Source organism: Ailuropoda melanoleuca, chromosome 6, assembly GCF_002007445.2.
Source record: "Ailuropoda melanoleuca isolate Jingjing chromosome 6, ASM200744v2, whole genome shotgun sequence".
Taxonomy (NCBI): domain Eukaryota; kingdom Metazoa; phylum Chordata; class Mammalia; order Carnivora; family Ursidae; genus Ailuropoda; species Ailuropoda melanoleuca.
In genome coordinates this window covers 17,168,393-17,193,346 of record NC_048223.1, presented here as the reverse complement: position 1 = coordinate 17,193,346, position 24,954 = coordinate 17,168,393, and the positions used below count along the sequence as shown (strand labels likewise).

Below are 24,954 nucleotides of genomic sequence, written 5' to 3'. Positions count from 1 at the left end.
ATCTCATGAAATCTCACAAACCATAATTTGATCATCTTACCTTGTTTTTCAGAATTTTTAAACGTATAATTATCTGGAAAATGTGTGTCTCTGGATCTTCTTGATGACGAAGTTCCCTTGGTGACTTCACCTGGGGAAGAGGTCTGATGTGGTGGATTCACTTTAGAGACAGGCACAGGTCCTATTTCATGCTCTGCCTTACCAGTCTGTGGCCATGGGCCACCTTCTGTAAACCTCAATTTTCTCATCTGAAAAATAGGATAAATAGCCTACTTTTGAAGGTTGTGGTGGGAATCCAGAGACTGACCTTGCCACATCATAAACCTTCAGTAAATGCTTCCTGCCATTTTTACTAAGTGGTAACTGTAAGTCTCACATGTCTCATTACAGACTCATAATTTTTCCTTCATTTTCTATTTTGGGAAGACATACGAATATTGTGAGATTTTATTCATGTGAGGGTGTGACTCTACACAGGTTAGCCAAACAGAGCAAGTCCAAAGGTAGAAATCCAAACCAGTAGTAGCCATACCTGACACAAGGCATGCTTCATTTGTCCACCCTGTGGCAACACAGTGGGGATCGTTTGGCTCAGATACTCTGTAACTTGTACCCAAAGACAAGTTAGGCAGCGGTGATGAACAGATGAAGCCCCATCATTAGCATTTTGTCCTGTGATTCCTCAGTTCCTGCATAGACATATGGTTTATAACCAGTGGAAGCAATCCACAGCCAAAGGGAGGATGGCTCCCTAGTTGGTGTGTAGCCATCCACCCTCCCTGCAGCACAAGCAAATGTTGAAGAGGAAATGTGTCAGTGCTGTGTAATTACTGTCACCCGTCTGTTCACTTGACAGGGTAGAAGAGGCTGGCCGGGCCCCCCTGGAACACCAGGCTCCAGAAGAAAGACAGTAAGAGCCCTTCTAGACAAGGAGACCCACTGCTCTGGTAGCCTATATTGTGACAAAAATGGCTGATTGTGGGGAGTGGGCGGGATGGTTCTGCTGGGGCTTGCTACCTTGGGGACACTTGGGATAGCTCTGGGAACGCAGCTGGCGAAGCACTTGGGGAAAGCCCCTGAAAAGCTGAGGTAGGAAGGTGCTGGCTACAAGGAAAATTACCAATCAGGAGAAAAAGCTGGGCAAAGAGAACAAAAAAGCAGCCAGCTAGGGGAAGAGTGGTGAAAGTTTGGCCATCTTGCTACGCTAATTGCCAGCAATGTCATTTTAAGTTCCAAACTCCGTTCCTCTGCCGAATTTTATGACTACTCAGGAAAGTCAGTCCTGGTATAAGTCCTCTGTTCTTACTCCCGTATTCTCTGCCTTGCAAAGAAGGTGTGTGTTCCAAGACACAAAAACGTTTTCTTGGTGGAGTATGATAGTGGATTCTTTGAACTTCTCAGACAATACGTTGCATAATAAATACAGTATACTAAACTGTTTATTTGTGTTCAGTATTAAAGCATACATGCCTAGTGCTAATTGAGATATCGTCAATGTATAACATTATTAGTTTCAGGTGTATAACATGATTTGATATGTATATGTGGTTGTGAAGTAATCACCACTATAAATCTAGTTAACATTCATTACCACGTGTAGTTACAAATTTTTCCTTGTACTGAAAATTTTTAAGATCTGCTCTTCGCAACTTCCAAATCTATGGTATTCATAGTTGTAGTCCCCATGCTGTACATTACATCCCTATGATTTATTTTATGACTGGAAGTTTGTACCTTTTGACACACTTTACCCATTTCATCCACCGACCACTTCTTACTTCTGGCAACTACCAATCTGTTCTCTGTGTCTAGAAATCAAGTTTTTGGAATTATTTTGTGTGGGTTTTTTTTTTTTTTGTATTTTTAAGATTCCACATATTAGTGAGACCATATAGTATTTGTCTTTCTCTGACTTATTTCACTTGGTATAATGCCTTCAGGGTCCATCTATGTTGTCACAAATGGCAAGATCGCCTTTTTTTGGCTGAATGATATCTGTTCTATATATAACCACGTATTCCTCATCCATTCATCCATCAGTGAATGCTTAGGTTGCTTCCATGTCTTGGCTATTGTGTAAGTAATGCTTCAGTGAACACAGGGGTGCAGATATCTTTTTTGATTAGTGTTCTCATTTCTTTGGGATATATACCTGGAAGTGGAATTGCTGGATCAAAAGGTAGCTCTATATTTAATTTTTTGAGGAACCTCCATAGTGTGGAAATACTAAGAATGATATTAGGTCACTCGCTTATGTAACCTTTTGGAGTCTTATTTGTTTTGTCATATTTTTTCAACAAGTACTTTTTATTATTCATTTTATTTTTTTATTATGTTATGTTAGTCACCATACAGTACTTCATTAGTTTTTGATGTAGGGTTCCATGGTTCATTGTATGCATATGACATCCCAGGAGAGACTATGGACTCCGGGAAACAAACTGAGGGTTTCAGAGGGGAGGGGTTTCAGAGAGGGGGAGGGGAGGAGGGTGGGGGAATGGGTTAGCTGGGTGAGTACTTCTTTAAAGTACTTTTTAAAAAAATATTCTGTGCCTGACTACTTGGAAGAGCACAGAAATTACAAAAGAAAATTTTTATCTAATAAGAAGAGATAGCTTGAATAAAATACACTTAAATGCCTGCATCGGGTTCTAAATTAGACCTGTCTCTTTTCATTTTGCATTTCCATTCCGTTCTTAGTCATCGAGCTTTCTTTCCAACTTCCTCCACCTCCCTCCTCAATTCTTTGTGCCATTTGTTGAGCACAGACAAAAACTAGTTTGATATATTGCATTTATTATGCATCGTATTTTCTGAGCAGAAGTTCATAGAACCAGCTATTACACTTCATCAAGAAAATATTTTTGTAGCTTGGAACACCTCTTCTCTGCTAGGCAGAGAAAATGGAAATGAAAACAGAAGTTACATTCAAAGTGTGCAGTATTTGGTTGCTGGCAAACACTTTACTGCTGCTGCTGTGCTAATGCACGTGAAGATAAAGCAATACATTTGCTATTCATTTCACTTTCTAAAGGGTGTAGCCCCCTTACATACCCTGGGAAAATATTTCGAACTTAAAGAATATCATCCAAGATTTCCTGGCATGGGAGATGTGCTTTTATTGTTTTATAGAGGTTATAGTCTCTCTGGAGGCTTACACAGTATCACCACGTATTATGTAAACTGCACAACTCCGAGAAATATGTCCCCATCTTGGATTATAGATTCAGCAGTCATTCAGGAGTAAAAGCGGGACTTGCAGCTAAATATGGCAAAGTCAATGTGGTTTGTTTGTTTTTTTTTTTTTTTTTACTATTCCTTTTTGTGCAACTTACCAAAAACAACGCAAGAAATTAAAAAGAGATTAACAAAGAATGACCACAAACTTCAAGCCCCATGTGATGGGAAATATTGGCCAATTCTTTTTAAATCTAGGTCCTGATGAAGGGAGGCTTTGGAAGGCTTAGACATGTACCTCAGACCTCAAGCAGGGATCAGACTTCTCTAAAAGTAGCTCTCAGGCTTTGAGAAGATCAGAGAATACGCCCATAGAAACAGTGTAGCAGAGGAGGGGGAAATCATGGGAGAAACTAAATCATATTTCATGTTTAATATCTACAACCAGCAGTCTGGTCCATGGAGGCGGCAAAGACCGAAGAAACAGTGACTATTGCAAAACTATGATATAAGGGGCTTTATGTGAGTTCCATGAATCTCTTAAATGCCCAAATTTGAAGGGGGAGGTAGCATGAGGTAAAAGAAATACTTCATGATGAGAAAGGATTTGAGACAACATATCTATATCAAAGCTACTGACCCAGATCCAGCTACACCACGTACAGTTATTCAGTAAATAGGTGGCTCTCTTCAAAAGTGATTAATAATGAGAAATATTAATCTTCATTATTAAATGATTATTAAGACTTGCATAGAAAGAAGAGGAAAAACGACATGAGCAAAGGGAAAATAAGCCCCCATTGGGAGAGGAATTATTCAAGGAAAAGACAGAATGACTCTGGCAAACAGTTCTCTAAAGTCTCAAAAAAAACTAAGGCAATATGATTGCTCTAAGAAGAGTCAAACTGACAAGTTGATAGAAAGTGAAGAAAGCAAGCTGGTACTGTTTGAGGGTGATGAACATGAAAGATGGGTTATGAGCGACAAAAAGATTAGAATAAATAAGACTGAAAATATAGTTGGGCATATAGTAATCAAGAAGCCACAAAAGCAATGATAGAGGTGGACAGTGGAGAGCCAACAGCTGTACAATTTGCATTACTAAGTTAAACAGACTATTGTAGAAAATATTCAGAAGTATAATAGAATTTTGTGTAAAAAGGTTCAAATGTGCAGGTAGAAAAGGCATATTCTTACTTGGAAAAAAATTGATACAAAAACATCAACACTGAGCTACATCTTAGTGAAATTACCAAACTTATTATGTAAAGGAAGAATGTCCCAGCGTTTTCAAGCAGGAAAGATGAAAATTCCAGTCTGTCTTCAGCCTTCTTCACAACAATCAGGGCCAAAAGGGAGAGCAGTAAAATAGGTAGAGTTCTGAGGGAAATTCAGGGGTCCAAGATTTTTATACCCACCTGAGTTGTCCTTTGTATATATAAGTAATTAATATGATACAGCCTTCGAAAATTCAGGCAATACGGCCCCCATTTATTTTGTCCTTCTATTAAGTTCAAGTAAAATTAAATGTAATATTTTAATTTTAAAATAGCATAAATACCATGATCCTTTCTTAATCAAAAGTACTACTATTTAGAACTTTATCTGTAAACATGCATAAAAAGAGGTTGGGAATCATGATTACCAAATGTTAACAATAGTTTTATCTATGTAGGATTTGGGATGACTTAAATTTTTATTCTGTTTTTTCCTGCATATGAATATTTAAAAATCAGCATGTATCATATTTATAATAACAGTAAAGTCATTATCCTTTCAGAAGGAAGAAAAATTTATACCACTACCTGAAAAACTCTAAAATGTAGATAAATAAGTATTGAGGGCTCCTTGGCACAACAAGATTCTGCTGAACTGAAAAGTGATTGGAGCGTGGTGGTAGGGTGTGGCATGCAGGGAAATAACAGCAGTTGACCAAATCTGCCCTTGATTCATTTGACAAACATTTATTGAACACCTAGAGTGTACCAGCAACTCTACTAACTACTAGAGCTACAAAATAAGACCGAGTTTTTACTCTCAAGGAACCTAGAATCATGTTACAGATTCAAGGGATGATGTCTCAACCTACTATTGACATTGGATCAGGTAATTCTTTGTTGTGGGAAGTTGTTTTGTGCATTATAGGATGTTTAGTATTATCCCTGGCCTCTACCCACTAGGTGCCAGCAGCACCCCCGACTTGTGCCAGATGTTGCCAGAGAAGGGGGTTGCTAAATCCCCCTCTTGCAGTTTGAAACCACTGTTGTAGAGGGGGATGGAACTGTAGGGGTAACATGCTGTACTTGGCGCTCTGCCAGCAGTCTGTAATGGGTTGGATTGGGAAGGTTGAAGGACCAGAAAGCCGCAGCGCTGGGGCAGGAGCTGGAAATGGGAGATTGGTTCTTTATGAGCCAAACTGCATTGAGAATTAGAACCGATTCTTGTGCCGTGGATAATGAGAAGCAACTGTAGCCTCTTACTAAAACACGACCTTCTGTCCTAGTCAGTCCAGAGGGCTGTTAGTTATGCTTTTCCCTTTTCAACTTTCTTGGCATTGCTTCAACGGGCAGCTTGAAGTGTCCTCAGGCGGGCAGTTAGACATCACTGCGAATGAGTGTTTGCCATTAAGATTCAGTATTAATGTGATGTTTTACCATTAAGAATGTCCTGCTTTTTCCCTGGGAATTGTGTCTCAAATCAGTCCACGCTTATCTGGGAAAGTGTGTCCTGGTAAACCATCAGAAAGCCAGGCTATGAGGGACCAGCAAGACTGAGTATCCTGTTCTGAGTCTTCTTACTCTCAGGATGCCTTTGGGGATATTTTCTTTCTTGATGTGCTCATTCACATTTCCTTTCACAGGTAAGTTAGACTGTCTGGACGTGTTACCAGACAACTGCAAGCCCATGGGCAAACCATGAAGATATTTTGGGATTTGATCTTTCCCACCTAAAACATTAAAAAATATAAAACAAAAGTGTAAAATTATCTCCATTTCCTTGTTTTCTTTCAGTCTCTCACACCTACCCAAGGTATCTCAAACCCATGACTTCCATTTAAAGTTTAAATCCAAATAGCCATTAATGAAAGTGCTAGGTGATGACTTCTAGAGATGTCTTCATATTTGCAGGAATGGTGGATTAAAGTCTTTCTCCTCCGTTAGGCTTATAAACTCCTGCAGGGACAGAAGTCAGTTTTTACTTACCGCCACTCACCCCAGTGCCTCTAGGGAGCAAGAGCTCAATGTTGAGATGGCTAATTTTAATCAAGTCGAAGTCAAACTTTAAAGACACAGACACCAAATGTTTCATTATTTATTTCAAACACTGTGACAGTGGACCAAAGAAAGATTTTTGGATGTAAGGTCCTCCTGTTTCATAACCCTTAAATCATATCCTATAGGAAGCTCTTTATTTTGCCTGAATATAGGTTCAGTTGTGCCTACCACACCCAGGTGTATCCACTTAAAGCCCGTCTGGCCATGCACATTTCCTGCTCTAGGGACCCCAGTGGTTTCCACTAAAGGGAGTATGAACCCTTCAGCTTAGTAACCCTGCTATTGCCCTCTCTTCTCACACCTTTGACCCAGAAATGTTCAAATACACACCATCAAATACATTTCCTGTTTTCCTGCCTCTACTTCATTACTTAGGGTATACCCTTTACGAGAAAGACTTCTTTTCTTCTACCTATAAAACTCCTACACATCCTGTGAAACCCGTATCAAAAACATCTTCCAGGGTATCTGGCTGGTTCAGTCAGTAGAGTATGAGACTCTTGATCTCAGGGTGGTGAGTTCAAGCCTCACATTGGGTGTAGAGATTACTTAAATAAACTTTTAAAAACAATCTTCCTCTAGGAATATTTTCCTTATTTGACAAACTGGATATAATTGCTTTATTTGAAACCCGTATTTCCATCTTTCCCTTTCTTATGGCATTTGCCATACTACGCCTTGTAAATATTGTAATATTTATCTCTTCACCCCCTGAACCCAAAATATAAGGGTCCCTTGAGGTCAAGAACTGTGTGTGTGTATATACATGTGTGAAATCCTTATGCTTCTGTGGTTCCCATACAATATGCTTTGTGGGTAATAGGCTATTGGTAGATATTTTTCTGAATAATACTGAAAATTGAACCAGAGCAGATAAACCCTTGTACTAAAGGAGTGGAGAGAGCTTCTCTTCCTCCCTCTGATAGGATTTAAACTCTCATCTCAAGATGACTCATCAGGGTTTTAAAGAGATAGGTCACCATTTCTCCAAATATACAGTCTGTTTCCTAGATAACAATAGATTTTAGCTGAAATATGATTAGAAGAAGTTAAAGCCTGCATAGAATTTTGATCTGAATATTTCAAATTTCCATCCAGAAAATGTCATCTGATACATACTGAGTTTTGCAAGTCCTGGTGTCAGTCTTGCTATGACTTTACTGAGACATCCTAAGTTAGACAATAAAATGTCTTTGTGTGATTTTCAGATCTATAAAATGTTGATCTGAAATATATCCAGACCCTGACCTTACATAATGAAAGTATTAGGAAAAATTCACTTGATTATGTGGTTCTGTTATTTTGATTGAATATTTCGTTAACGTACTGAATTGAAAACTTCTGAATGCTTGGGCTGATTCTTTAATTTTTTGTCAGATGAGCTTATTATTTGGCCTTTTGGGGGGAAGAGGGTAAAATTAGTCTGGTTATCTTTAGAATCTGAAATTAATCTATGATAAAGCTCAATGGAGTCAATTCTCCCAGTTTTTCCTCTGGCTTCCTGCCTTTTGGCCATTCCACTCCAGATTTTTGGCTTACTTGATAGTACTTTGGGAAAAGGCAAAGAAATTAAATTTAAATCAGCCAATTTTGGAGCTCGTGATCAGTTCTAGTAATAGTTTAGTGGAGGACAAATTATTGACTACAATCTGTTCTCTTAAGTATATACAGATTTCAGTTGTCTATGTGATTTTAATTACCTATTGCCCTAGGATAAGAAATTCAGAGTTGACAACATTTTACTGTCATGGTGCAGTGGATAATTAAATGTTTTAAGCAATATGTGGGTACTTTAAAAAAAAAATGCCTTAAGCTGTTCGTTACTAATTTAAATATAAAAAGCATTTTTTTCACAGTTAAAGGTACCTACCTTTCCTTCTATTTTAGGCAGCTCATGGCCGAAGGGGACATACAGGCCCACAGGTACGATGATTTTTTTCTTAACTCCAAATGATAAGTATTGTATCTAGTTAAGTAGTAAGAATAAAGGCTCTGAGAAACCTCTTTCAAGACTAAAGTTCTCCCACTTTTTGATGATACTGGTTGTGGAATAAAATGTTCGAAATCTTTAGGCTACAATTTCAAGAACTCAAATCTTAAAATGAAGATTTGGCCATTCCAATCAAAGACTAAAAAATTAATGACAAGAGGCACTAGTTTGGCCCAATTACTATTAAATTTAACTTTGGATTTCAAATGCAAACTAGTAACTCAGTTGAGTTATTTTCTAGATTTTTGTTCAATTGACTCTGAAAACTTAGTTTACATAAACCCTTTTTATACTGAGAGTACAGTGAAACCCTAATACGTATTGGACATTCTTAGAGTTTTATTCAAAAGTTGACTGTACCAAATACTGTATCATATCTCCTTTGTACATGTTGGTAATATACATGCCTCATGTATCTATAATATTTATGAAAAAGAAATTGTGACTTAGAATTTATGAAATTGAGGAAACACAGATCCTCGGGTTGAAAATACAATGAGGATAAACAATAAATCCACTCTCGATCACATAATGGCGAAACTCTGGAATGCTAAAGATAAAATATCTTAAACATGACCAGAGAGAAAAAGCATTTTTACCCATGAAAGGAATAACAAGTTAGATTGCAGCAGGCTTGTATTTGGCAATAAAATATGCCAGAAAACAAAATGATATGTGCAGGTGCAGAAGAAAAATAGCTGTTAATTTAGAATTTTACACTTAGCTAAACTGTGAATGAACATGTAGACATTTTCAGACCAAGACCAGGAGAGTTTACTATCCACAGACATTACTCACACATACTTGAAGGTTAGACTTCAACAAAAGGAGACCAAATCCAGAATAACAGCATTAAGTAAGATTGGGGAGAGAAAGTGTTGAGAAATTCCTCTGAGATCTAGGAAAAGGCAATTAGCAAGGGACATTTAATCACATCTGTGTAACAACTTAAGGCATAAACTTAAGCTATCCCAATAGTTGACTGAATTATGCCTTTTAATCCTTCCTCTTCTTTGGAATACTTATCTCTGTCAGAGTTCAAGGGCAATGTGAAGATACTGCTCAACTTTTGACCAATAGATATTTAATCTATTTGAATATAAATGTAATGTTGTAAGATGTCTAGAGATTTTTGAAGAAAATGTAAACTGAGTTTTTTCAGGCCAAATGCCGAAGTCAGGTATGTTACAAACATTACGGGAAAAAAAAGGAGTATGTGAGTGTGCATATGTATAAAGACTTGAAAGCAAATATACCAACATAGTAACTGAGGTTATCTCTGCTTGATGAGATTATAGAAAATTTTTATTTCTTTATTTTTCATATTTTTGCCAAAGATCCTGCACTGACATTCTGATTAAAAATATATGATCTTGTACATAAAGGAGACAAAGTTCTCAGGAAAGAGTGTTAACAGGTTGATTCTCTCTCACTACAGGGGAAAACTGGCATCCCAGGCCCAGATGGACTTGAAGGCTCATGGGGACTTAAGGGCCCTCAGGTACATATCAGAACTAATCAGGGTTTGGGAACATAAAGAAGAATTTGGAGTCTTGATGAAATCCTTCAAACCTCTTTGCAGAAATACAGATGTTTAAAGTATTCTCAGGGTAATAAAGTAAGGAAGCAACATTGTCTTGACTTGTCTGGAATTTGGTCTCCTTTATCTAAGTTCTGTCTAATCAAGAGGTGAAAAGAGAAAGAACATGCTGGGTAGGGTCCCTGTGCAATGAGTTCAAGCTAGCTAGGATATTCTAGGGGAGACCTTGAGCCAAAGAAAATTTTGAGCCTCAAAACTGGGAATTTTGGTCAATGTAGCACAGTAAGAACTCAGTGTTACATATCTGGACGCCTGAGTAGTAGAAAAACTGGCTCTACTCTAGGAAAGAATTGTTCCAAATACAGCTGAAGTCTTCGGCGGGTTGATCTATAGTGTGGCACTCAGCCTACCTTCTTGCTCACTTCCCCAGAGAGTTGCCTCCAGCACTTTTTCCTTTACAAGGCATAAGCCATGGTTGGCTCTTACACTGGTCACATGAGGGGAAAGAAGCATGTGCCAGAAAGAGCAAAATGTAGCCCAAAATAATACTGAGAAGAAAAAGGAAGTCCTAGAAAATGCTGAGATGAGGAAAGAAGGTTAGACTATAGAAAGTTAGAACATATTTTTCTTTCCAAACTTTGTTTTGAAATCTAAGAAATAAGTTTGCTGTTTGGCAAATGCAAGACAAACAATGTTTCTATAATTTTTCAAAGTTTTAATCCACATAGCTAAAAAAAAATTAACTATTATGTATTGGCAGCTTGGTGCATGGAAGTTGGGTAAAATATCCTTAGACATCAGATGAGAAATTGTGTTCGTGTTTTTACCAAGACTCCAGAGCAGTAAACAGTCTGCCCCTTTGGACCTCTATCTCTTTTGAGTTTGATTGCTTTTCTTTGTTTTGTTTTACTTGCCAGCTGAGGAAAGTTCACTTTTCTTATCTTCAAGTGAGAAATATTTGCCACTGGGGTTGTGGGGAAGCATTTCAACAGAGTGGCTTGCTTTATTTCATGCTAAACAAATAATATGACAACATCCCTTCTTCCACTTTACAGACTCATTCTTCATGACATAATTTAAAAGCAGATGGAAAAACCAAACACAGCATGAAGGTTTCTCTGCCTAATGTACAAAGTCCACAATTAATAGGCAGTATAATATTCTCGAGGTAGAAATCTCCAGATTTCATCTTACCACATGCTTTATCTATGACCAGTCTTCAGTATGGTTATTGAGTAGAAAATTCATTTTAATATTTCAGTTTCAGATTATGTAATTAAGCATTATGTTCTTTATCACATAAGAAATATATGTATTTGGAGTCTAAAGATGCTTAGGATAATTAGCAATACTGAAAAATTCAACTGTTCAGTATTTATTCAGTCTACTGTAAATGCCCCCAACTGCCTAAGTTGCAAATTGGACCATTGTATCCACACACAGGAGAGCTCACAGATCAAGACAGAGCCAAGGGCATGAATGGAGTTCTCTTTCCAATTTCTGTCCATGTGACTGACTTATCACGTCCATCTTTAATATTCAAGTTAATATTCAAGTGTTCTCTTTTAGAAAGAAAATAATGCTTTAATTCTCTGTATGCTCTGTATGTAGGGTCCCAGAGGAGAGACTGGTGTGAAAGGCGAAAAAGGAGGTCTGGGAAGTGAAGGTCCTCAGGTATGTAATGAGAGAAAGTGATTGCATCTGGCTCCAATCCTGGCTTTTATATGGATGTCCTTGCAGTTTCTTTTCTGCAGAAGGAGTTATGTACTGCCTGTGAACCCACAGAGTTTTGAGTTCAGTGTTCAATGTGATGGCCACATCACACTGTGGTCCCTACCTTGCAGAGTGGCTGTCTTTCTGTCAGACACAGAGGTGGAAGATGGCTTCTAGCCCTCTTTGCCTCAACACCTCAGCCATTACTGTGAGGTTAAGAATTCCTCCTCTGTACAAATCAGGTCATGCCACCCCCTGATCTCCTCAGAGGCTTCCCATTGCACCCGGAATACAACTTTCTTCAGTGCTCCTCAACCTGGTTACACATGATAATCTCCTGGGAAGATTAAAAACACCCCAGCACCTGGAACCCTCCCCAGACCATGTAAATCAGAATCTCTGATGGTGAGGACAGGGTACAAGTAAGTTTAAATTCTCCCCAGGAGATTCTAATAGACACAACCAGTGTTGGGACTGACTTTCCCACATCACTTCAACTTCAGAGTGCCTGAGAATCACCTGGACAACTTGTTAAAGCACACATTCTGGGCAGGAGGTCTGGGGTGGGGCCTGAGGTTCCACATTTCCAGTGAGCTCCCAGGCAGTACTGATGCTGCTGGTTCCCAGACCATGCTTTGAGTAGCAGGTCCCTACTTGATCTGGCCATTGCCTAACTGCTATTATATTTGTTTAGCTTTTGTCTCCTTTTCTACACTGTAAACTCCCTGAGGGCCAGAACTTGTTCTTGCTTATACTATATCCCAGAACCTAGAATAACAAGGCTGCTACACAGTGGAGCTTGACATGTATTTATATAATAATGAGTAAATGAATGAATGAGATGCAATTGGGACTTGTACTTGACTAATGGGATAAAGGGAATCCATTACTTTGTGTTCATTAGGCAGTGGTCCAACACTTAAGTGAATGTGTTCATCATCAAAATATTTAAGAAGCTATTTGCATAAGCCTATATCTCATGATATAATATTTTAAAGCATATTAATTACTGCTCTTGAGAATATTCGTTCCCAGTTTGATGAACGTACTCCTTCAAACAGCATGAAAACTTTAAAATTTTCAAAATGAAGAGGGGAATCAGAGGGGGAGACAAACTATGAGAGACTATGGACTCCTGGAAACAAACTGAAGGTTTTAGAGGGGAGGGGATGGGGGGTGGGCTAGCCCGTGATGGGTATTAAGGAGAGCACGTATTGCATGGAGCACTGGGTGTTATATGCAAACAATGAACACTACATCAAAAACTAATGATGACCTGTATGGTGAGTAATATATGTAAAAAAAAAAAATCTAAACAACAAAAAAATTTCATTGTAGAACTAAATTGATGAAAAGTAACTTTTGTATTCACATCCTTGAATCATTAAAAACTTGCTGGCACCACCAGTTGGGATTAAAAAAAAAAACAGCAAATGCCAAAGGAAACATATATCGGTGATTATCTCCTCTGTTTATATAAAATATTAAGATGTAGATGGGTTGAAATCCAAAGAACTTGGTAATTCCCTTCTTCTAGAATCCAAAATTGTATCCAAGTAGCTGTTACTCAAATAAGTTATTCCATCTGCCCTACAGTGTACTTGTCTGAGTGAGACCCCTTTAATCTTGCTTTGGCAAGATTGGTTATAGTTATAAATCATTCAACCTCTTGGCATTGCCAGTGTTAGTCAAAAGGCACCACTTCTCTCTACCTCTTCCATTTATCTGGCTAGAGATCATGGTTTTCTTTCTTTGCTTGCTTTTTCTTGAAATACCCTTGTCAACACAGTGAAAGTGCTATTTCAAAGATGTGTAGAATTTTCTATATTCAGTACATGATGAAAGGGATCTCAAAATTGTTGTCTCCAAAGGAAAACCACGGGAGAAAAACACAATCAGATATACAATAGAGTGTTATTCTTTATTGGCTCTATAAATCCACTAACATAGGCTTTAGACAGCACACAAGAACCAGCCACTTAGGTGGAATAACAGGAGTGTTTTTCGTTTTGTTTTGTTTTTTAAGTAAGCGCCACACGCAGCATGGAGCCCAACACAGGGCTTGAACTCAAAACCCTGAGATGAAGACCTGAACTGATATCAAGAGTCAGATGCTTAACCAACTGAGCCACCCAGGCAGCCCTCATAGGAGTGTTTTTTAATTGAAGACTTTAATTTTTTCTTAGGATATACATTTAGAAAAAGACATGTGATTTCTGTTGACAGTATTCTGAAGACTTATTAGTTTATGCAGTGTTGGGGCATTCTGCATAAATCAAAATGTGCTAACCCAACCAAGTACATGGCTATGACATGAGAGAAATACAGCCCGTGGCACAATGAAAAGAAGGTATAACTTTGAAAGGAATGGCATATTCTTTTATACCTTCCTTTGTTCCCTTCTTGTTTGGTTTACTGTAGGGTACTACACTAATGTAATCAATGCCTAGAAAAGGAATGGGAAATCAGACACACATACTAATTCTAGTTAGTGCTGAAATTATTCTTAGTTGTTTTTAGTGAAATAATCACTAATGTCACATGCAATATCAAGAAATGTTGGAATTAGGGGCGCCTGGGTGGCACAACGGTTGAGCGTCTGCCTTTGGCTCAGGGCGTGATCCCGGCATTATGGGATCGAGCCCCACATCAGGCTCTTCTGCTATGAGCCTGCTTCTTCCTCTCCCATTCCCCCTGCTTGTGTTCCCTCTCTCGCTGGCTGTCTCTATCTCTGTCGAATAAATAAATAAAACCTTAAAAAAAAAGAAATGTTGGAATTATTCCATGGAAATTTGGGATACAAAGTAGAATTTTGTTGTTATCTTTACAAAGCATAGCATAGTGGTTAAGGGCATAGTACCTGAAACCAAGCTACCTGGATCTGATTGCCAGTTTTGTATGTTCCTAGCTGTGCGGCCTTAGGTAATTTGTTTAACCTCTCTGTGCCTCAATTTTCTCTGCTATAAAATAAGGGTGATAATAAGAGCTACCTCATCAGGTGAAAATTAAATGGTTTAATATAGGTAGGTTCTTAGAACAGTGCCTGCAATATAGTAAGCACTATGTAAGTGTTTATTACTACTATATTGCATCAGTATTATTTAATCTAGCAGGGACATTTTATGCCCAAAGCATGAGAGTCTCCAATCCAAGGAAGGCCATGATAGTAATAACAATATGTAATCTTAACTGCAGTGATTGGATTTCATCATTCTGCATAATCTAGGTTGAATGATCCATCAACCATTTCTTTTACTCAAATATTTGCTGAGTGCATCCTGGGTGTAGGTCCTACGGCATGACAAAAGGACATGCTCCCAGGGCACCTGGGTGGCTCAGTCAGTTAAGCATCTGCCTTCAGCTCAAGTCATGATCCCAGCATCCTGGAAACGAGCCAGTGTCAGTGTTGGTGGGGTTCCCTGCTCAGTGGGGAGTCTGCTTCTCCCTTCCCCTGCTTTTGAGCTCTCGCTCACTTGCGCTCTCTCTCTCCCTCTCAAATAAATAAATAAAATCTTTTAAAGAAAAGAAGAAAAAAAGACATGCTCCCAATCTCATAAAGGACACCAACGCAAACAGATAGTTGAGATGTGGTGTACTAAATGCTAAAATGGAATTACACGCAGAGTAGAATGGTGGGAGCAAGGATGTCGTTAGAGCAGGAGAAGAGTGGTTTAGCTTTTGCAGGATAAGGAGGTGTTTTCCAGGTGACCAAGGGAGAGGCAGGCATCTGGGAAAAGGAGCCAGGTAATCTAAAAAGAGATATCAAAGTGAGTTTGGGGAACCATAAAAGGTTCAACATGGGTGGAGTGTAGGACGCACGAAGGATTAGAAGTTGAGGTTAGAGGCTGTGTCTTAGCCTAGCACCGTCAAGATCAACATCTCGGGTATCTTGGGGTTTGTTCTTGCATTAGCCCACCCCTTGCTGGCCTCTTTTACTTTCTTAGAATGAGCTCATAGCTGACTGTTAGAGACACTGCGCGTTTAATCTCCTTGGGTAGCTCCAGCCCAGCCTGACCATTTACTGGTTGTCAGTGTAGGCAGGGTTTTACCCCATGAACATAAGTGACAGGATTCCTTTCCAGCCATATTCCATCCAAAGTCGAGGTGTCCTTGGCACTGCCCCAGCCATTAATCCCAAACTCCTACTGCAATCCTTTCTGATAAGATGCTAAGGACAGTTTTTAAAAACATTTAAATTCTAAGCCTCTCCTTTCTATCATCTCTGAACACTTGTATTAAGCAGTTGTGACTGCAGAAGAGACTGTGGTAGAGTCTAAGCATGAGCAAAGGCCCCCCAGCCTGAGTCCCAAGAGTGGAGGGTAGATCTGGCCCCAGCCTCCTGCATCAAGTGTGGAGATTCACATTTTTAAAACTCCAGTCTCAGGTGGTGCGTAGTGTTTGGGAATCCTGTCCCAGATACAGGCCTCAAAACAGCAGAAAGAGTGGCCAGGAGTTCAGTGTAGAGTCAGAATCATGTTCGGTTCCCATCTTACCCTCCTGTTAATGGGGATTTGGAGTTAAATGCTTTGACAATCTGATTTTTATTGGTGAACAATGGTGTCGATAATATGTATCTCATTGTGATTGAGAACGTCTGTATAGTGTCAATATATACTTCTTAGCATAGCATTTGTGCTTTGCACAAAATAAATGCTCAATAAAAGGCTGCTATTACAACAAAGCCAATAAAGATTTCACCTCTGGCTGGTACCCTTTTCCTTCAAATGCCCTAATCTTCTCTTTCTATTCCATAGATGATCTTGACCTTGAATCAAGGCAACTTTTTGACTCTGATATCTTGGGGTGGCAGGGAGTTTTTCATCTTTCCTTTAAAAACATGGTCCCCTATAAAACCAGCAGTATTTGAGTAGTAACTATATCCGGGTAGCCATTCACTGAAGCTTGAGGCCCATTCAAGGAGTCAAAGACACCCTTCTGGTATTTTGTGTGTCCTGCGCAGGAAATAGAATCAGGTTTTCTGATGTTCTGATGACCATGCCCTGTCTGCATGTATGCATCCTTCCATCCAAGAAATCTTCCATTTTGGAGGGCTTTCAAACAGGATAATCTCTCACTGTGCTGTGTGTGCTTGAAGTGACCACACATGAGGTAATCTCCCTGAAATCTCCTTCATCTCATAGAGCTCATTATGTCTGAAGGAAGCCCAAAAAGGGAACTTCTAGGCAAGACATCCAATTTGCCCCTTATTGTCAAGGACAGTTGAAATCTTTCTACTTTATCCTGCGAAGTACACAAAAAATGTCATATGGAAAAATCAAACACATCATTTCATCCCTCCTGGGGGCTATTCCCGGATAGGTGCACGGGTGGGTGGGTTGATGAGTTTTAGGTATTGTACTAAGTTCCAGAGATAGGAAGCCAATTGGGTATGCCCCTTCCTTCAAGGAATGTACAGGCTAGTATCTAGTAGATGAGAGAAACAAATGAATGAACAATTAGACACAGAGTAGAGGAATCTGTGGGACAGTTGTGAGACCCAGCAGAGCCAGAGGGTTCAGGTATTGAAACAGTGATGCTGAAAGTAAGATTTTCACGAGAGGGAGATAGTATCTCCCTCCAGACAGAAAAGTGGACCAGCTAAAGGAAGAACTTGGCACAAGTGTGAAGACCTAAGACAACAAGAATTATTTGGTGACTTCAGATGGTTTGAGCATAAACACACAGTGATTAAAGTAGTCCCAGATGACTATGGAGACCTATAATACCAACATTTTGAGAAATATTATATATTAATAAATACCATCAACTTTATTCTGAAAGCTACTCAGAATTCAGAATTTCAGAAAAAGTGGCAGCATCAGCCTGACATTTTAAATCAAAAGGAAAAAGGAGAGAAGAATGGATTAGAGAGAGGCCAGGCTACAGTCAGGGAATCCAGGAATTTAGACAGAAGGCAGGAAGGCCTGAAGGTAAGTGATAGCAATAGGAATGGAAGAGAGATTGGTACAGAAAGGCAACAGAATCTGTGGGACTTGTAACTGATAGGTTTTGAGAGATGAGCTAAGGAAGAGATGCTAAGAGATGATTCCTAGGTTTCCAGCTTGGGCTTCAGGGAGGAAAAGGGTGCCACCATTCCTTAATAAAGAGAATATGAAACTAAGCATGACTTACAGTAAATGTAATTATCTTTGGTAATCAATTTTTATGGGCTATCCAATAGACATTTTAATATATGAGTCTGGCATTTAGTTTAGTAGTTTGGGCGGGAGATCCATGTATTTAGGAGTTATTTTGTAAAGTGGTATGTGAGTTTATGGGGGTGTCACTCAGGAGGAGGGGATTAAGTGAGAAAATAAGTTGCAAGGATGGAGCCTCAGGGTACATGGAGATTTAAGAGGCAAATGGAGAAGAGACCATAGAGGGACCAGGAAGCCCATGGCGTTACAGAAATGGAAAAGTTTCAAAGAATACATGATCAAATTCAAATAAGGTAAGAACAGAAAAGATTCTAATTGGATTGAATATGAAGGTCATGGGAGCTAGCCCCATGCACTGGTGGAAGTGAGAGTTTGAAGGGAAAGGCTTGAGAGTTATGGAAGGTGAAGAAATTGAGATTCTGCTTTTGAAATAAAGAAGGGAGAGGAAAAAATGGAAAGTTGAGAAAGATCATTATTATCTTCCCTAAGTGACCAATATACTGTTCAACAATTATTCCTATTAGGAAATTTTTTATGTCCAACTTAACTACATTTTTAGTTTTTTAAAGATAAAAAGGTAATGCCATAATTTTTTTCTGAATAAAATTTGCTAAGTATCATGCTTATTACACGGATTTGGTTTATTTATTTTTAAATTACAGTAACCACTGCTAAAAAAAAAGAAATTTGAAAATGATTTCAATTCACTAGTGTTGGGATTATTTACAAGTACCTATGTAAACATTTTAACCAAACAAGATTTCTGTTGCCATTTGTTTGGATATCCTAAAAGAAAAATCTGATCCCAAGTGTTAATAACATAGGAAGGCAGTTGGGCTGTCTCTGAATTGGGATTTTTAAATGTTCAGCTCTGAAGCTATCCCAATAACACATGCTTTCTAGAACATTAAAGAGACTTCTGTTATATCAAATAGATTTTCCATATAGATGTGTGGTATGTTTAGCCCTCTGTTTAACTTTTGTTATGTTCTTCAGTAAGATTTTAAAGCTTTCTTTATATAGCTGTGTCTTTTATCTTTCTTGTTAAATTCTACATACAGTTTTTTTTTTTCTTCTAATGGTACATGGGAATTTAGGTACATTTACTTTTCTAACTTATCAGTAGGAAAGAGAAAACTGTTTCAGACTATTTATCTGGTATACCTGAACATATCTTGTTATTAATGCTAATTATTTTGGCAAAGTTTCTTGAGCTTTCTATTGGACAAATTATATTATTTGCAAATAAATATAAGTTTACCTTAAAAAAAATGCTTTCTACCAAAGCAAGGAACCAGACAGAATACAGTTAAAGGCAAATGTCACTTGGAATGCCTTCTTTAAATGTTAGACATTTTAGCAACATCTGCTATAAAAGCAAAACAGTGAGAACGTAAAATCTCTTTGGAAAAGAAGACTCACAAGAAAGCATGATCATTTAGTCCACATCTGGCATGAATTACTTTATTAATTTTCTTTTATTTACTAGTTTTTATTTGACAGCTGTGATACTTTTTTCCAGAGCAGAAATCAATAAAGCCATAACTCTTTTCCCATCTGTGGTTCATTTTCCTCTTAAAAGAGACACAAAGGGTTTAGGGGAAAGTTGCTTTATGTTCTGCTATATTTGCAATCCTTGTTTTGTTTCAGGGGCCTCCAGGACCAGGAGGAGAAGCTGGGAGTCCAGGCCATTTGGGAAGCCAAGGAAATAAAGTAGGTCACATTCTTTGAGCCCACCAAAGTTAAGGTTTTCTCCTCAAAGTAAGTGTGTCTGGTTGTATTAACCAGAGCCCCTTCAATACAAAGGAGAACCTCTTATTGCCCCTACACCCTGGGTTGATTCTTAGAGAGCCAGCAACATCTAAGGACGTGGGTGTGGACCACAATGAGGTCAAGGATTCCAGCTCAGCATAATTTCATGAGGGGCTACACCCATTCTTAGCCGGTGGGACCTCAGGGAAGGAAGACTGTTCTGGGGGAGGCCTTCCTTTGCCCCTCTCTTCTTCCCTCCCCTCCTCTCTTCTTTTCTTCTTTGCTTCCTCCTTGCATATAAACCTTTGCTAAACACTTCTACGACAAAGTCACTCTACTGATCTTCTGTTGGATTAGAAACTCAGCTTCAGGAGAGTAGAGATCTTTGACTGTTTGCTCACTGATGCATCCCTAGTGCTTTGAACAGTTCCTGGCACATAATTGCTTAGTAAATATTTGCTTAATGAAAGAATTTCTGGGTTGTGTGATAGATATGACATGGAACCAATCCCCATGGAATTTAGAATATTTTCAAGATAATAATCTATGACATAAAGTAGACCAGGATATGGGTCTGAGAATGGAGATTTAAATATAGTATTAGCAAAGTATTTCCGGGCTGGGGAAAGAAACATCATAGAGGATGCAAACTTGGAGCAGACCCTAGAAGATAAGAAAGACTTTGGCAGGCAGAGAGGAGGCATGGAGGATTTCAGGGAGAAGAAATTATGTGAAGGAAAGCACAAGGTTGGAAAATCCTGGGTGTGGGTATTAGCAGGGGGTAGGGTGGGGGGGGAATGATCCTGTCTCATAGGCACATAAGAAAGTCTGTGGTCACTCACTTTGTTAAGTAGCCAGTACAGTGCTATTCACAATTGTTTTCATGGAGTGTTTGAACACAGCCAGACTTGGGAGGATTTTGAATAGGCTACTCTGTAGAAATATTTTGAAGGCTCAGGGATTGGCAGCTAGGAGACTAATGGGTATGTTCTAACAGTCTCCAAGACAAGCAGTGACTGAATGACTTAACACAGTGAGGATAGGAGGGGCTCATGATGATTCTGGAAGACTCTTCCAGTAGGGAAGTAAGGTAGAGAGAAGAGGACGAGATGACTTGTGGACTTGCAGCATGAGTGTAGTACCATCCCAAAAGCAGGAAAGTCACGAGGAAGAGTGGTATAGGAATGAAGGCAGCCACTTGTTTTGGGGAATAGAGGAAGGAGTTTAGGGCTGGTCAGAGATGCAGTTTCAGAGACACTTGGAGTTTTAAAAAGACTCTTGGTGGTGTGTATTTGTAAGAAGGGTTAGAGGACACAGTGAATTTTTAGAAAGGAGCGTAAAGAAACAAATGCATACTGGGTGCTGAGGAGAAGAGTTGAGGAAGGAGAGGTCAAATGTATGGTGCGGAACAGATGAGGAAGGGGGAGTGAAGCCATTGGCTCTGGTGGCTAAGATGCTCTAAAGAATATTTTCAAAGCTGAAAGGCCTCCAAAGGGTGTGACAGGGGGTCAAGGGAGAGATAGGCAGGGTGGATGGCTCCTAGGGCCAGTGAGAAGTGAGAGAGTAGAAGGGGGTAGGTAGAAGCAGGGTAGTTGTGCCAAAAAGATCATTATTAATAAGAGGGACTTTTAAAGGAGAAGGGGCAAGAATTTGGAAATAAGTACCCTCAAAGTAAGCCCAAATCCTTTGGGAAGTCCCAAGATAAATTAAGTCCTCTAGATTCGTTGTTAACTGAGATGAGCCCCAAACAATTACTCCTACCTTATTCCAATAAGCTCAAGTTCCCAGGGAGACAAGCAACTCAGCGATTAATCCTGGGCTCAACGTCCGGCTATACCCATGAAAAAGTGACCCTGAACAAGCCATATGGCCTCCCTTGTTTCCCTACCTTAAAGCAGATGTTCTCAAATTTCACTGTGTATAAGAATCAGCTGATAAGCTTATTTAAGAAGGCATATTCTTGGGCTTCATTACCAGAGACTATACCAGTGGGGGCCGGAATTTCCTTTGTGTAGGGACCTGAGGTAATCATGAGGCAGGTGGCCTCCAGAGCATACTGTGAGAGCCACTACACTGAAAGGAAGATATCAGGGAAGATCTTCTGCTTTCCATCTATGGAACCCTATTTTGTTTTACTCTCAGAGTTCAATGCTGGTGGACATTTGTGCATTTGCACTTTTCACACTTAACGGGGTTGCCTTTCTGTCCTTAAAAATGAGTTAACCACTCCCACTCCTTAAGTGTGAGCTTCACACACTTCCACACTCCTTCTTCCAAAGAGTACGTATGGAAATGGCAGGGGGGAATAACTAGACAGTGGAGAAATGACCAACACTACCTCAGCCAAATAGTCAAGGCTAACATCAGTAATGATAGCCATGTTGGTACTATGTTCCCTTTTTATGTTATGCTGAGAATGGCACTTTACCTGTGGTCTTTACCCCCAAAACCCATAAAACCCAACTTAATCATGAGAAAAATCCCAAGGAGGAACATCTTACAGAATATCTGAGCGGTACTCCTCACAACTGTCAAGGTCATCAAAAATAAGGAAAATCTGATAAACTATGTCACAGTTTAAACGAGCTTAAGGAGACACGATATGATATCCTGGATAGGATCCTGGAACAGAAAAAGGATATTGGGTAAAAACTAAAAAAAAATTAAATTAAAAAAAAATAAAGTCTGGGTTTTAGCTAATAATAATGAATCAGTATGCATGTATGCTTTGTGAGAAATGTGCCCTACTAATGTAACTAATACACTGTTAGTAGGAGAACTTAGATATTGAGTGTATAGGAACTCTGTGTACTACTTAAAATTTTCTATAAATCTAAAATCTTAAATTTTAAGTTTTGGTTTTTTTTAAGGAGTTAACCTTCTTTTCTACCGCTCTGTTAATTTTAACCTTCCCAGTAGCTGGACTTGACTCAACATAATACTGAGATTGATTTATAACCCACAGTAGATGTTCTGCTAGTCAGAAGTCAAAAACTATTGCCACGATGCCGTGCTACCTTGCTTATCTTGATTAGCACTTAAAACTAGATTAGTAAGTCTGTTGAATTGCGGCAGCCAGATGATTTGATGGATCATCTTGGAAGCAGTTTTGTTCATTTTTTTAAACAGTACAGAGCTTCCTCTTTGACTCATGGTAAGACATTTCCAAGGGTGTGGTTCATGGCACTGAGCTGCCAAGATGGCAGCTTGCACTAAACAATGCATCAGACTTGCTGGGGCTTCATTCATCAATGGAGGGGACCTCGCTGGCCAACAATAGCAATTCCTTGCATTACGGATACAACTCGCAGTCCTGACCACAAATCTATTGTCAGTGTGTGATACACATGGATGCAGTTATATAACTAGCTGTTGTCTTAATACCATCACTGCCAATTTCCTTTACAAAAACAAAAAAACAAAAACAAAAAACTAATAAGGACATGTTCTTTCTGTTTGACAGGGAGAGCCTGGAGATTTGGGAGAAAAAGGAGCAATTGGTCTCCCAGGTCCTCGAGGCTTGCCGGTTTGTATTGGATCACTACCTTTGACCTGGTCCTTAGAATCTTTTAGTTCAATAGATATCCCATGTGGTTCTCTGAAGAGTGCATTAAAGATACCACCCCAGTCTAGCCTGATAGCTTTCTAGAAATTGCGATATTATCCTCAACTTGGATTAGTTCCTTGGCCAGCTTTCCTAAGGTGGCAACTTCCCAGGTACCAAGTATCCTGGCCAGGATGCTTTTGAAGCCAAATGATAAACTGGACAAAACTTGTCTTTAGCATCCCCATAACCCTTCTTCCGTTCTTTCCTCCCATCAGAACCTCTTCCTCAGAAACCCAGCCCACACTCCCCCAGCGCTCAGGATTTTTCACAGACCTCTGCAAGGGTCTGACAGTAGCCACTGGCTTTAGGAGGTCTTACTCTCATCCAGCAAACTGAAAGTGAATTAGAGCTAAGGTATTAAAATACAGGTGTTAAACAGAAGAGCTTAAACTACTCCCTCCTTTTATTGAGATTACTGTATGCCTGAAATTTTCCCATTCAGTCTTCATAATAGTACCATGAGTGGTGATAATTTTTAGTCCCATTCTACAGATGACACAAGTGAGCCTCAGGGACAATACACTGTCTATATCTGTCACTGAGAGTTGCCTTTATTGCCAAATGTTAGTGGCCAGCTCCAGAGAGAGAACCTGCTTCCTGCTTTCTCCTAATCAAACCAAAAAACTGTGTGTTTTGTTCTCGTGTGAATAAGCCTGCCTCCAATTTGTAGTCTGGGATATTTGTAACTAATGCCTTTGTTTACAGGGTGATGATGGCAACCCAGGTTATGGTAGCCTTGGAAGTAAAGGAGCAAAGGTAAGACACATTGGCTAGAAGCTAGGTATTTCCATTTATTTTTTCTTGTTTGTTTTGGTTTTATTGGTTTTTTTTTTTTTTGCCACATTTAAGAGAAAAAAAGGCAGTGAATAGGGCGGTCTTAGACATTTAGGGGTAGATTTTGATCATTTATTTGTTGATATCCCTTGGAGAATGTGATAAAAGAAAAAACAATTTGATGGCTTAAGGTTCAGGCGACAACTGAAACTTGAAAATTAATTTTCTGTTCCTTTACAAAGATGTGCAGCCAGGGCCTGACTTGTTCCAGCCCGAACAGTGCGTCTAATCTTAGCAGCTCCGTGCCCGGGTTTACATAGGGAGCCATTCCAAAGTTGATTCTCTTCTTAGTATGTTTAACTGTTAGTAAGATGTTTTACAGGCTCTTCCTAAATGCATTGGGCCAAGCAATAACTCAAAATTAAAAACTTATAGCTTTGTATTAGAATTACAACTTTACATTTTTGAATATTTAAGTGTCTGGAAGAAAGATAAATTTACAAAACCAGTGATTTCTATATACTAACAATTGCCACTTAGAAACCATAATAACAATACCCACAAAAACGTAACAGTTAAGAATATCCTTTCTGCAAAATGTTTGAGACCTATGACAAAAAATTACTGAAATATAAAACTTTACTAAATGAAGACATCCAAATTCTTGTTGGAAAGTCTAAAACATTACAAAGGATCAATTTAATTCCAAGTGAAATCCCACTAGGAATGATGCAAGAGGCTGTCTAGAAGGATAAACAAACCCCAAAAAGCTAAAATTTCTTTGAAAAAGAAATCCGTAATGAACGAGACTTTTCCAATGAACTTTCTCTTTAGAATAGAGAATTAATTGAAAACAATCTCAATATCTGATAAAGGGAAATATTCAGTAGCTTCTGGCACTGGAATATTAACCACTCTTTAAAATGAATATATATGAAGTTTATAATCACGTAAAGAAATTATGTGAC

The 24,954-nt window shown here is 38.9% G+C and overlaps 1 protein-coding gene across 1 annotated transcript in view; it reads left to right on the top strand.

Annotated features, from left to right (window-relative positions):
• COL6A6 (collagen type VI alpha 6 chain) overlaps positions 1–24,954 on the top strand; it is a 105,993-nt gene that overhangs the window by 29,413 nt on the left and 51,626 nt on the right. The window contains 7 exon segments of the mRNA XM_034661824.1: positions 857–910; positions 8,340–8,375; positions 9,881–9,943; positions 11,594–11,656; positions 19,504–19,566; positions 23,069–23,131; positions 23,918–23,968. Of these exon segments, the coding sequence (XP_034517715.1) occupies positions 857–910; positions 8,340–8,375; positions 9,881–9,943; positions 11,594–11,656; positions 19,504–19,566; positions 23,069–23,131; positions 23,918–23,968 (393 nt within the window).